Genomic DNA, 13039 nt, shown 5'->3' on the forward strand with positions numbered 1-13039 from the left:
TGGGCACAGGACTGCCCCCTGTCCCCCGAATTTGTGACACGGTTAATTAGTACACTACCCCTAGGGGTACTTGGGGTGGCCTCGGGGGAGACTCAGCAGCAGGTGCCGCTGCCATGCCACTAGCACACTGGCCAGTGGCCCCCCCCTACTCGTGGACTGCCTGCTGGGGGTACACTGACCCAAAAAGGTTGAAAACCCTGGGTTAGCAAATTCCTTGCATCATCTACAGTGTTGCCAGGTGTACGACAAAGCATTTATACGATAATTTCAACTGTTGTACATGTAGGATCAATAATAGGAAAAGGGCTTAAAATGTACAAGGGTTTTTGGTTGTAGCCGTCTAGGGGTGCAGGCAGGCAAGTGGGTAGATGTGGTATCTTTTATTAGACCACATGAGTACAAACCCCAACTTAGCACTCTTAACTGGTTCCTGAAAAACTGAGCATTAAGCGAAACGAGTGTTACATGAAACCGAAAGTATTTGATGATCTGGCCAAGATGGTGACCCCAAGTGTTTTTAATGACCCAAGATGGCAACCGCGAGCGTTATAACGAAACTCGCTGAGCGCTAAGTGAAATCGTATCGATATAAAATGAGCATTACAGCAAAAAAGCAAAACAGCGTTAATCAGGGGTTGCCTGTAGTTGGAAAAAAGGTCTACGCATGATTTCGGGCGCAGTCACCCTTCTTCAGGCAGCGGGAGTCTCTGCTGGTCTGAGACTCCAGGGAATGAAAGAAGCTAAAAGTGTGACGGGATGTCAGTGAGAATATAAATAGGTAAAAATCAGATAGATAAAAGGTAAAGCAGGGAAGGGAGGGGAAAGAAAGCGGGAGGGGAAAAGGCCAAAGGAAGATGTTACAGTGATAGAGTACAAGGTAGAAAAGAGACTGTCTGTGAAAAAGGAAATACCTGGAGATCAGGAAAACAGGAATGTGAGAAGCTAAAAGTGTGACAGGATGTCAGTGAAAATATGAATAGGTAGAAATGAGAAAAACAAAAGGTAAAGCAGGAAAAGAAAACCATGTAGGTTCCAGGGAATGGTGATATGTAATAACCAATGGTGTGCAATTTGTGGGGGTTTTCTTTTCCTGATTTACCTTTTGTTTTTCTAATTTCTACCTATTTATATTTTCACTGACATCCTGTCACACTTCTAGCTTGTCATTTCTGTTTTGCTGATCTCCAACTATTTCCTCTTTCACAGACAGCCTCTTTTCTACCTTGTATTTTATCCTCCCTTTGGCCTTTCCCCCACCCTGCTTTCTTCCCTTTCCCGTACCTGCGAAGAACTTTTTTCCAACTACTCAGTTGGTATAATAAAAGACATCTCATCTTCTCAAAGAACTTTGCCTGCCTGTGTCCTTAGATCAACATGGCTACAACCAAAAACCCAGCAAAATGTACAATGATTTTTGAGGCAGTTAATTGATGCAAAGTATGCAAATCCCAAATCGCTGTCAGTGGGCGTGTCTACACATTGCAGTATGGCGATGTTACTGCGCTGTTTTAGTACTTCCTTTTGGAAGCAGTCATAAAGTTTGCCTGTTTTTAATGTCTAGGTGTCCTTTTGGAAGTCCTAATGTAGATAGGGGAGTCCTGGTGTATTTACACATGCATGGGATGACTAGAGGTTGGAGCCTTCTGGTACATCTAACCTTCTAACCTCAATGATGTCATGACCTACTTTTAAGAGCTGAGCATGTGCAGTGAGTTGTTTGTTTGAGACCCCGTTGTTTGTTTGGTAACCAGGGGAACATGACAGGACCGTTATGCTAATGAGTTAGTATGGGTTATTATGATAGTTTGATTTTTATGGTCTTTACTGTGATTGACAGTGATCAGAGATTAATGATTGGGTCTCCATTCAACGGGCAGGTAGTGTGATTTGGCCATTATAAAAGACTGTCCAGTGCAGGGTCAGTATTCGCTTTGGGGTCTATAGTGGCTTTCGTGGTCATCATTTTTGGTGATTGAAGGGCTTGCCAAAACTTGCCTTGTCGTGTCCTCTTTCCATCTTTTGCTTGATGGAGTGTGCGAGTGTAATTAGTGTACCACTGCTCTAGTGTTTGAGTATCTGTGACTAGCTAGAACCCAGAGTTTAGTGGTGATTTGCTGAGGGAGTGAGAACAGGGTGTGTTGGGGCAGCGCTCATGAAGCAACAGTGGAGGGTCCGTATCACTGGGTACTTGCCAGCCATGCATCTGCTTCTTTGCATGGTGGCGGCTGGGTAAAGTATCACTCCTCCTTTACTGAGGTACTCAGTAACCACCTGCGTGTGAGGGAACAGCACAGAAACCCTCTGGGGTGTCAGGCTATCAGCAGTCTTTCCCTGCCTCTCAGCTCTCTCAGGGAGATATAGTCTGCCACCTCAGGTGATAGACTACTGTTGGGTTCTTTAACAGTATATTGTTTCTATAGTTTTATAGTACTGTAAGGTTTGTGTTTGTTGTTATAGTACTTGTTGTTTTCTTGTCATAATACACTTGTTAACTTTACATTTGTGTGTGTGAAGTTTTCATTGGTAGTTTTGAACTTCTGGGCCCAGCTGGGCAGTAGGCCAATTTCCAGAGGGATTTAACTCCTTGGTTTTCCTCAAATCTGTAAGGGTAGTTGGTAGGACATAGAGGCTTAACAACCCTGTGTGTGTGTTTGAGAACATGGGTGGGTGTCTGAAGTGGTCCACGGGGTTCTCTGTTTTGTTGTTGTGCTCCTGCCAAACTCTCCCGCTCTTCACTATACGCATGGCACAGTAACCACCCATACAGCACTGTACAGGCAGCGCACGCTTAGATTTCCCCACTATGTTGCTGTAGCCGTATGCTATAACCAGGTAGTGCAATGCTACAGCACGGTGGCATAGCTAGCCATCACACGTACACCTGCATGATTGCTACGTTGCTGTAGCATGCTGAATAGCACTTCGCTATGTCACCACAGACTGTGACATGTAGATGAACCCAGGGAGTCCTAACGTTTGGGTTTGCTGTCAGTACTTTCTTATGACTGCTTGCTTGGAAATAGAGAAATGCTTCAACTTTCATGACCCAGTTTTCACTCACTGCTGACTTACAGTGAGCAATATAAAGTAAATAAGATGATTTATTTGCATACTTATTTGCATATTTTTCAGTGTACAAAGGTTTTTCAGCAAATGTGATCATTTTAAACTTCCAATATAATAATTTCATATTTAAGACCTGGCAACACTGAGCATCTGCGTAAAGTGTGGCAAAGCAAAGGTCTGAGGATAAAGGGGTCATAGGAGCAGCCTCTGGACTGATGGCTAGAAAATGATATTTAGAGGTTTGCTTTTAGGAATTGGCTTGTAGGTAAAGTAGAAAATTGCATTAGGACAATGGTGCAGGGGACTGGCCAGGATTAATTGATTTCTCAAAGCCTGTTTGTCACACCATTTCACAGCCTTCAAAGCAGACAGGGTGTATGAGGCCAAGGGGCATACACCCGGGAAATTAAAAATATCTTAATTTAATTTCATAATAGGGCTAGAGCTGGGACTGCAAGGTTACAGTGCCCCCAAACCCTTGGGATTTCCAGTTTGGAATGAAATGACCGAATTAAGGTGTGTACATGTGCTGGGTTTACGAAGACAGGATTTTGGCTGACAAAACAGAGTATGGACAGCATGACGGTCACAAGGAAACCAATCAATGGTACCCAGAAATGAAGAGTCATCTTCAGGAATACAAAAGGAGGAGTTTTCAGAACAAGCTGGCATCAGCCTCCCCACCCCCGATATCCAAGGTTGCTGACGGACACTCAAGCAAAGGACCTCTACGTGGTATTTATGTACTGGCCGGGCACACTGCTTGCCTTGTGCATATTCTGGGTACTGGGGATTTTGGGTAATGTATTTTGTAATCATCTTGCTTTGCCTACATTACCCTTACTTCCTATCCCTACGTATCAATAAAATTTGCCCACTATCACCGGAGAAGCTGTGGTCAGTCTGAAAGTTGTGCTCACCTGGAACAAGGCATCAAGACTGGGTTGTAAGGCATCACCCAAAACAAGGCATCAGGACAGTGCCTACATAGACCACCATGAATGGTGCATGCCTCCAGCAGCTGGGGGGACACGGCCACAGTGGGAGCACAGAGGTAGTAAGTGGGGGAGCTCCCACAGACACCGCTGGTGCTGCCGGCGGGGGGAGGGGAGCGCCGACCAAGGGCCAGTGACCACCCGCAACCACTGCCGGCAGCATTGGTGGTGGCCAGTGGGAATCACGGACTACCTGCAGATGCCGTCGGCAGTGTCAGCGGTGGGGAGGGCAAGCAGCAACCGCCTGCAGGCACTGCTGACAGTGTTTGTGGTTCCTTTTTGCAGGGGGTGCGCTGCAATGCTCAGGGGGTGCACATGCACCGCCTATGTGTCACCTCTGTGGACCACCCTGTCTGGGTTGACACAACAGCTGCCAACTAGGAGCAGCCACAGGGTTGCTGGTGCCATGTGAGGCAGGTACCCTGGACCACCGCATGCTGTGTGGTGGCTTCTGTCAACCCCCTCTCCACTATGAAGCTGAAATTGGTTCCTTATTCCCAGTGCCTTACTCCTGATTCTGGCAGCTAGGGTGGTACAGGTTCAAGATTCACAACTGACAGCCAACTGGCTGCCAAGTTCAAGACCACAGTAGAAGCTCATGCTGTGGCCTGTTAGATTCTAATGAATCTGTGATTTCTGCTAAATACTTTCTTACAAAGAGATGGAAAAGGACTCCTGGTTCCTTTTTCAAACCTAATCTTTACACAAGCAAAGGTTGGAAGTAACAAATTAAACATGCTGAAGAGTTAGCATGTCATCAGAAATGTATATTTACTAATAAAAATGTAAAATAATATCATGTATCCAGTACATAGCCCTGAGATTAGGCTGGAATTATGGAGCAAAATCACACCTGTCTGCCACTGGGGGACTCTCCCTAAGAAAATGGGGCACAGCCCTGCTTGACCTGAAGCTTGATTTTTGAGTGGCAGTTGACACCCACCCTGTAAGGCCTGTGCATTACTGTTCTACCAGGCACTGGATGGCAGTAAGAATGATTGTGTACAAATATATGGGTTTTACACCAACTTGTCAAGTTTACCTTGTGCCCCCACCCACAAACTTGGGAAAGTAAATTTGAACTGGGTGTTCTAATGTGAAAAGCCTGCCCACTGACAAGTAGATGTTAAATTTAAACAGATTTATTACAAGAAAAAAAGGGAACAAGAGTACACCCTAAACAAAACCTCTATTAACTTTTAACTGTACCTCCAAATTGATCACATTCATAATCAGTGGCAAACCAACCAGGAAGCTGCCATCTAGCTCAGTCACTTGGGAAAAGTCTCACCCAGGGCTGCCATCCAGGATTTCCACCACTTTCACCAGTTTAGTAGGAAGCAATGGATAGGAAGGTCCACTCTAGAGGCCCTGTTGTTGCCTGCTGCCAAGGGTGGCCACCCTTCTCAGAGGTTTCTACCATCTATGACAGTCAAAGTAGCAAGGTCTGAATTTGGAGGTACAGTTATAGGATTTACTGTTACTCTGATGCTATAGAACGGTGCTAGAGTATGATGCTAGGGAGAACTGCTGTGGATGCCACCTCCAGGGGTCCCAATCACTCTGTCACAGGATGAGTGCCACCCCACTCTTTCTTCCCATTCTGGAGCTCATCTTGCACAACATTCCCCCATTTTACATTTTTATTAGTAAATATAAATTTTGATGAAAGTCTAACTCTTTAGCCTGTTTAATTCATTACTAATAACCTTTAATTATGTAAACATTAGCTTTGAAAAAAGAACAAGCTACCAGGAATAAGGAACCAGGAATAAAGAAACTGAGAATAAGGAACCAACTGAAAAAAAGAACGGGGATTCTGGATTTGGAGCCCCTGCTTAAATGCTCCTATTCTGAAGCTTTAGTTTGAAAGACACCATCCCAAATCAATAAATAGAGCATAAAATCAGGAGGAGTGGAATGCAAGCTTTCTTGCCCAATCCCACCAATTTCAGCCTTGTTACTGATACCGGGGTAGTAAATTAACAACCTAAGTCAGGGATCCCCATTATTCTGTATCTGTACAGCATCTACTACAAGGAGGAGGCATCTGTCCTAAAAAAGGAAAGTATTGTCTCTAGCAGTGAGAGCAGGACTATTTCCTACAGATCATTCAACTGCTGATGTCTCAACTAGTAGTGAAAAAAGCATGCTCATTTCCAACTTCAGTAAATTGAGATCTGGGAAGTTGAAGTCTAAGTACTCAACAGCAAATAAAATTGTGGGCCCCAAAACTGGACATCGTGATAACTTTAAATAACTGGTCTGGAGGTACTGAAGGAGTGACTTACAAAGGATCAGTGATCCCAGCAGTCCCCTCTTTAAACTTGAACTCATTCACAGTTGACTCTTACTTGGGTTAACAACACCTTATTACTAGTATTTTTCCAAATCAAATATCCTTTACCACTTGATTATCTCAAAGATTGTTTTTGTGATGCATGTATTCAGAAATACAAGTTTTAAGCAACCCGTTGGCATTATGAAACAAATATACAAACTTTTATTTAAATAAAATAGCTCAAAGATGACAATAGTTTAGGCCATATTTAAAAGGAGGCCATCCACAAATGAACAGAAGTGGTAGTTGCTTTACAAATATGGCCACATACAGCATATTTTCATATTCATTAATAGCAGCTGAAGTTATACACATAGATAGTTCTTAATACCATGCAAGTTCAGTTGAGGTCCATACATTCATTATAAATCTTCACTTATGTTCATGCCAAAACACCTTTGATAAAAAAGGTAAGAAAGGAGAAGATTTAAACATGGCCAAGAATAAAGAGAGAAAAAATATTTTAAATAAGTACCAGCAACTCATTGTTTATTAAAAAGATTCTGGCACTCCACCTGTTTAAGCATATATGCCTTCTTCGTTCTCTGTAAGTGGCATTTAGTAGTGTTAAGCATTGTTAAATATCAAAAAATACAACTCTGTTTTACAACATAGTACTGGCATAATTCAAAGTACTTGTGCCAATTATAAATAGTATAATCAAGTTCTGAAGAGTTTTGTAATGAAAAGCAACACACACACATATACATATGCACACATATTCATGTAACAAAATTTATAAAGGCAAACAGGCTTGCCCCACCCCAAACTGTATGACTCAAGTGGGATTCAATACCCATTCTGAAGACTTGGGAGTTCATGGATATATATATGTATATATTAAGTCTCTGGAAAAAATAAGACAAAAATTTACTTTCACCAGAATACACATCACTTTATCATTCTTCACTGACAAACAATCCATTTCTCAGTCGTGACTGACATGAGTTGGTCCTTATGAAAGTGACTTTGTTTGACGACCTTGCAAATAAAAACTGGTCCACAAGCCTTTATAAAAATTCAGTCAGCTGCTGCTCAATGCAGAATAATCCTACACGTTGCTTCTATCTAGAGTAATCTTCATTATCTGTTTTCCGTAATTGTAGACAGTCACATCTTCCACTGTGACTCAATGTGCAGCTACAAGTAGAGAAGTGCTTAGATACTCAATCACTTCAAACATACTTGTTGAAGCTTGCTTCTAGTGCATAATTTAAGTTCAAAATATTTTCCCCTCTCATAATGGTTTGTCAATAACTGTAACACCTAGAGTGAGAGAATCATAAAGGCAGCATATTAGAGGGACTTAATTTAAAGCTTCTGGAACTCAAATGCTATACCGTGTATCAATCAGTATCACAGGACATTAATATTATTATGTTATTACATTAACATTACATAATACATAATTTTGAAAGTTATTAGGCTTTGAGAAATACCACTCAGTTGTATCATCACTAACATGATACCTATGTAAAGAACCTGTTTGGGAACTTGTCTGTGCCTGACTAGATCCTTTTAAAAAGGGCTCAGTTGCATGTTTAAGACATCTAAAAACCAGGCTCCTTTAACACAAGAGTCTAAGGATCCAAACATTGAGACATCCAAAATTAGTGGTCTTTTCTGAGCACGCTGACCAGATTGTAACATTCTTGGCCTTTCTACCTCTCTCAGATCCTAAAACAAATGTTCAGTGAATAGTGAGAAAAAATTCTGCTATAAAAAACAGAACGGTATGAAAAATCTGATTAATGCAATACTGGGTTTCTAAATGAAATTGGAATATATATACACATCCAACATTTCTGAACTAAAACTCATTAACTTGATTTGATATGTGTCAATGTAGTGCACAGGTGGGGGCATGGTGTGGGTAGACTGATTGATATATATATCAGTCAAGGTAATGAGTTGTACTCTGGAAATTTTGCTCTTTGGGTGCTTTTTCAGACAACTTCACCCCGATGTTTTACTTTTAAAATTGATGTAAAAAGTTTACCTGCATAGCTCCTTCCTGTACTCATACAGGATGACACAACTGTCCATTTATCTGTTGTTGGGTTATAATATTCCACTGTTGATAAGTTACAGGAACCATCATCTCCTCCAACTACATACAACAGACCGTTTACCGCACAAACCCCTAAGAAAGATGAAAGACTTTACAGCAAAACATATTTACAATGCACAGCAATTTGCTTACATAGTGAAAGCAAGCCTTCCATTTTGAGATTTCACCAAAGGAGCAGAAATGTTAAGTGGTAAACACAAGGGTGCAAACACATTATTAGCATTGTAAAGCAGAATAAACTCTAGTACCTACTTCTATAAAATCTAGTACTTACCTGCATTCCTTCTGCACATGTTCATGTCTGCAACCTGCTTCCATGTACCAGCAACAGGATCATACACTTCAACACTTTTTCTAACCAAAGGACCATCATGACCACCTACTGCATACAATAAATTGTTTAACACACCAACACCTGCAAACATATAAAAAATACTCATTTTTTAGATTTATATGCCACCTTATATATCTTAATAGAAAATCAAGTCTTTAGCTTATTTTTCAATAACATTTATTTTCCTCAAATCAAAAAAATAACAAAAGGTAGTCAATGATATTCACATTATCCTTTTCATAGGATCATAGAAATGTTGGGCTGGAAGGGACCTCCATAGGTCATCTAGTCCAACGCCCTGCCTGAGGCCGGATCATCTGTATCCAAACAACTCCATAACACTTTGGCTAGTTTATAATCTGGTGCTTATTTCCAAGATATCTATACTTAGTTAGAAATGGTTCATGAAACACTAAGTGATGCTGTATTAAGAATCCAGACATTTTCACTCTTGCAATTTTGGCTTAAAAAATCAGAATTAGCTAGAATCGCAAGAGGCATATGCTGGACACACTGTAGAGGGAATGTTTGGATTTTAATTTTAAAATTAAGAAGTTTGTAAATTCCTACTAAAAACAAATTATTTCAAATTGAATTTAAATTAAAAGCCAGTTCAAGGATGGTAAATGAGGACAATACATACAACTGAAATAACTTTGGAAAAATCTAGCAGTGTGTACTAGAAGTGCTTGCTATATCTGGTCAGTCAAAAAAGATATTGCTGCAAATATCAAGTGCAGTAACACTGTTCCCCATGGAAACTGAAAGGGCATTGCTAGAAACATGATTAAGTTTAAACAGTAACACATCCAAAGAAACTAGAAATACGGACAAGAAAACAACAAAATGCTGGGGTGGGGAGGGGAAGGAGTGGGCCCTTGTAAATACCCTAGAAAAACAAAATAAGTGTAATGAATTGAAAAACATCTGGAATACTAGAAGAACAGGTGACAGTTGTTGCCAGCCTTGGTCATTTTCAGGGGGCCTAAGACAAGCTGCATAAGTGTGACTAAGCAGAAAGTCCCAAAAGCCTGTTTCTTAGTGACCATAGCACGAACCTTTGCAGATGTGACTTAGCTTACTTAGCTTGGTCAGCGAAGTAAAGGAAGCCATCAGCATGTCTAACTAAACCAGTTATGAGATGCAATTAAAGCACAAGGTCTGAAGGGACACATTATAAGGGAAGACCTTAAATTAAATCATTTATACTACATTATATTTTTATCTTAAAATACAAGTAGTATTGATTAAATATAATTAATTTATTTATGAAGATGGATTCTCAGATATTTATATTTTTATTTTTGTTATAATAGATATATTTTTGTGTTAAGATGCTTAGATTATTTGTAAAAGCAAAAAACAGCTTTGCCAGAGTGAACTAAGGTAAAGAAGAAACAACACTGTTGAACAGCACACAATGGGGGAGGAAAGGAGATAAGAAACCCTTCCTTTTACTTTCCCAAGGATATAAATCCCAACTAACTAACACCTTCCAAGTCTACAAGAGATATGGTTCAGTTCCAAAAGTTTCAGTGAAACAAATACATTTAAATTAAATCAATGTGAGGTCATGTATTAGAATATTAGAACCAGCCATTTATAAATACAGGGTATAGGCTGGAGAGAAATTTGGAGAACTTGGCAAATTCAGAAAAAACAATCTGCATGCGACCCTCCTGCCACCTCTCAATTCTCCCCAGCCAGTATAGATGAGAATCTATGTTGTGTTGTCAGGGGTAGCCAGACAGACTTTGGGATAAATGTTTGTTTTTGTGTTTTGAAGTGCAAGCAAATAAAAGCTGGGGATGTAGACCTGTATCAGTAGCCAAGCCACAAGGTTACCTATAATCTAAGTAATTCCAATGAACAGCAAACAAGATTTGAGTACACAGTGTAAGCAGGAGACAGAAAATGCTGAAGTCATTTTGGAGCTGAAGTATTATTTCATGAACATGAAGCAGGTGTCACCAACATTTTTAATTTTATTAAAAAAACATGCATACTTATAATACTGCATTCAATTCTGGACCCTACAAAAAAGTGTCCAGTAAGAAAAAATGGAGAGTGTTCAAAGCATAGCAGCAGTAAATGATTTATGAGGGGAAATGGACAGAAATACATACAGCTCAGTTAACTGATAATGGCATGGCAGCACGTGATAGCTTAGCTTTAAAGCTATAAACACAAGGCAAGGAAAGGAATTATTCAAGGTGGAATGAAAGGTATTTAAGTAGAAGAATGTAAGAATGAATATGGAGAAGCTTCTTAAGTTTTGTATTTTAAGGAGACCATATTAAGAGTGCAGGAATAAATATCCCCATTCTGATGAAACAGAAGACCAGGAAGTGTAACAGGAAACCAGCCAAACTAGAAAGCAATTTTTTCAATGAGTTGCAACTTGAGAAGGAATCTTACAAAGATTGGAAATTAGGTCTCAGTACTATAGAAGTGTATAAGTATTATTGTATGGGCATGCAGGGAGAAAAATCAGGATGGCCAAGGCATGCTTTGAGGTGCAACTTACAAAGGACTTAAAAAGCAATAAAAAAAGATTCTACATGTTAAAAGAAGATCAAAGAAACCACAAGTCCTTTACAGAATGCAGAAGGCAATCTAGTTTGAGATTCTGCCAAGAAGGCAGAGATATTTAATGTCTTTTCCTCCCCACAAATAAAGCCTATCCATAAATAGTCAGCTACCACATGACAAGTGCACTTGGCAGCAAATATAGGGAAGAACACAAATGCCCTTTAAGAACAGGTTAGGGATTACTTAGGCAAGCTAGATGCTTAAGTTGACAGGGCCAGACAGGACACACCATAGGGAAACCAGGGTGCCAGGGGTGACATGCATCATTAGCACCGTTAAATCTGCAAAACATGATTCACAAGATAAACCCGGAGATTTGAAATGGCAATTCATACTATTAAAAACATTCTGACCTATTGTGGGCTTTCCAAGTTCTCTGCAACAGAACTGTTCTATTATTATTTCCCTTAGGCAAAAAAGGTAAAAGCTAAGAGCTGAGATTTTTCCAAGGGAAGTCTAACAAGGTTGATATAACCACTGCCCTGGAGCACTAAAGGAACTGGCTGAGGTAATGCCAGAGAGGAGAGGAATCCTTGTTGGCTATCTTCTTTGAGGACCCATGGAGATCAGGTGAGGTTCTGGATGACTGGAAATGGGCAAATATAGTGCCCATTTTCACGAAAGGGAAGAAGGGAAGACAGTATCCACAGAATTACAGACCAGGCAGCCTGACTGTGATACCTGGAAATGTCATAGAGCAGGTCTTCAAAGAATCTATTATGAAGCACCTACAGAAGAACAAGATGATCAGGAACAGCCACCATGGATCCACCAGGAGCAAGTTGTGCCTTACCAACTTGATTTCCTTTTATTATAAAAGTGAAAGGTTTGCTGCATGGAGGGAAAAAAAGCAGTGGAATGATATACACTGACTTTAGCAAAGCCTCTGATACCATCTCCCACAACATTCTCCTTAGCAAGCAAAGAAATACAGATTAGATGAAAGTACTGTAAGGTTGACATGTAACTGGTTGGATCATGCTCAACAAGCAGTCATCAACGGCTCAATGCCTAGTTGGAAGGAGGTATCAAGTGGGGTTTCCCCAGGGGTCTGTCCTGGGTATTGTTTATTTTTTTGTTAACGATTTGGATGATGGATCGAGTGCATGCTTAGCAAATCTGCAGTCTAGGTCCAGTATTGTTCAACCTCTTGACTAATGTTAAAAATGAAGGGACTGAATGCCCACTTAGCAACTTTGAGGGTGACACCAAGTTGGGTGGAGCTGCAAATATTCCAGAGGGCAGAGTGGATAAAAAAAAAATCAAGTTTTTTTTAAATTAAAAAAAAGATTTTTTTTTAATTTAATCTTTTGTTTTTTGGTTAAGATGCTTTTTTAAAAAAAAACAAACAAACTATATAAAGATAGTTTTAATTTAAGATATGTTAACGCTCAAAGATACCCTGGAACAGGGAATATAACTTCAAATTTTATACTATTTGAGACTCTATTGTATTAATAGACTAGTACCTTGTAAATCTGGAGAAGTGATTCAGAGAACAACAAAAATATTAGAGACCTGAGAACATGACTTACAAGCACAAGTTGAAAGAACTAGGGCTATTTAGTCTGGCAAAGAAACAATTGAGGGGGGATTTGATAACAGTCTTAAAATACCTGAAAGGTGATTATAGAGAGGAT

General features: G+C 40.2%; 1 protein-coding gene across 4 annotated transcripts in view; it reads right to left on the reverse strand.

Moving 5' to 3' along the window:
• Positions 1-6535: 6535 nt before the first annotated feature.
• Positions 6536-13039, reverse strand: part of KLHL2 (kelch like family member 2) — a 115860-nt gene continuing 109356 nt past the window's right edge. For all 4 annotated transcript variants that reach the window (XM_059721905.1, XM_006273083.4, XM_019481426.2 and 1 more), the window contains 3 exons: positions 8748-8888; positions 8402-8545; positions 6536-7668 (listed from right to left, as the gene is read on the reverse strand). In XM_059721905.1, coding sequence (XP_059577888.1) covers positions 7640-7668; positions 8402-8545; positions 8748-8888 — 314 coding nt within the window. In that variant the 3' untranslated portion in view covers positions 6536-7639. The remainder of the gene's footprint in view (positions 7669-8401; positions 8546-8747; positions 8889-13039) is intronic.

This window comes from Alligator mississippiensis, chromosome 2, assembly GCF_030867095.1.
Source record: "Alligator mississippiensis isolate rAllMis1 chromosome 2, rAllMis1, whole genome shotgun sequence".
NCBI classification, from domain to species: Eukaryota; Metazoa; Chordata; order Crocodylia; family Alligatoridae; genus Alligator; species Alligator mississippiensis.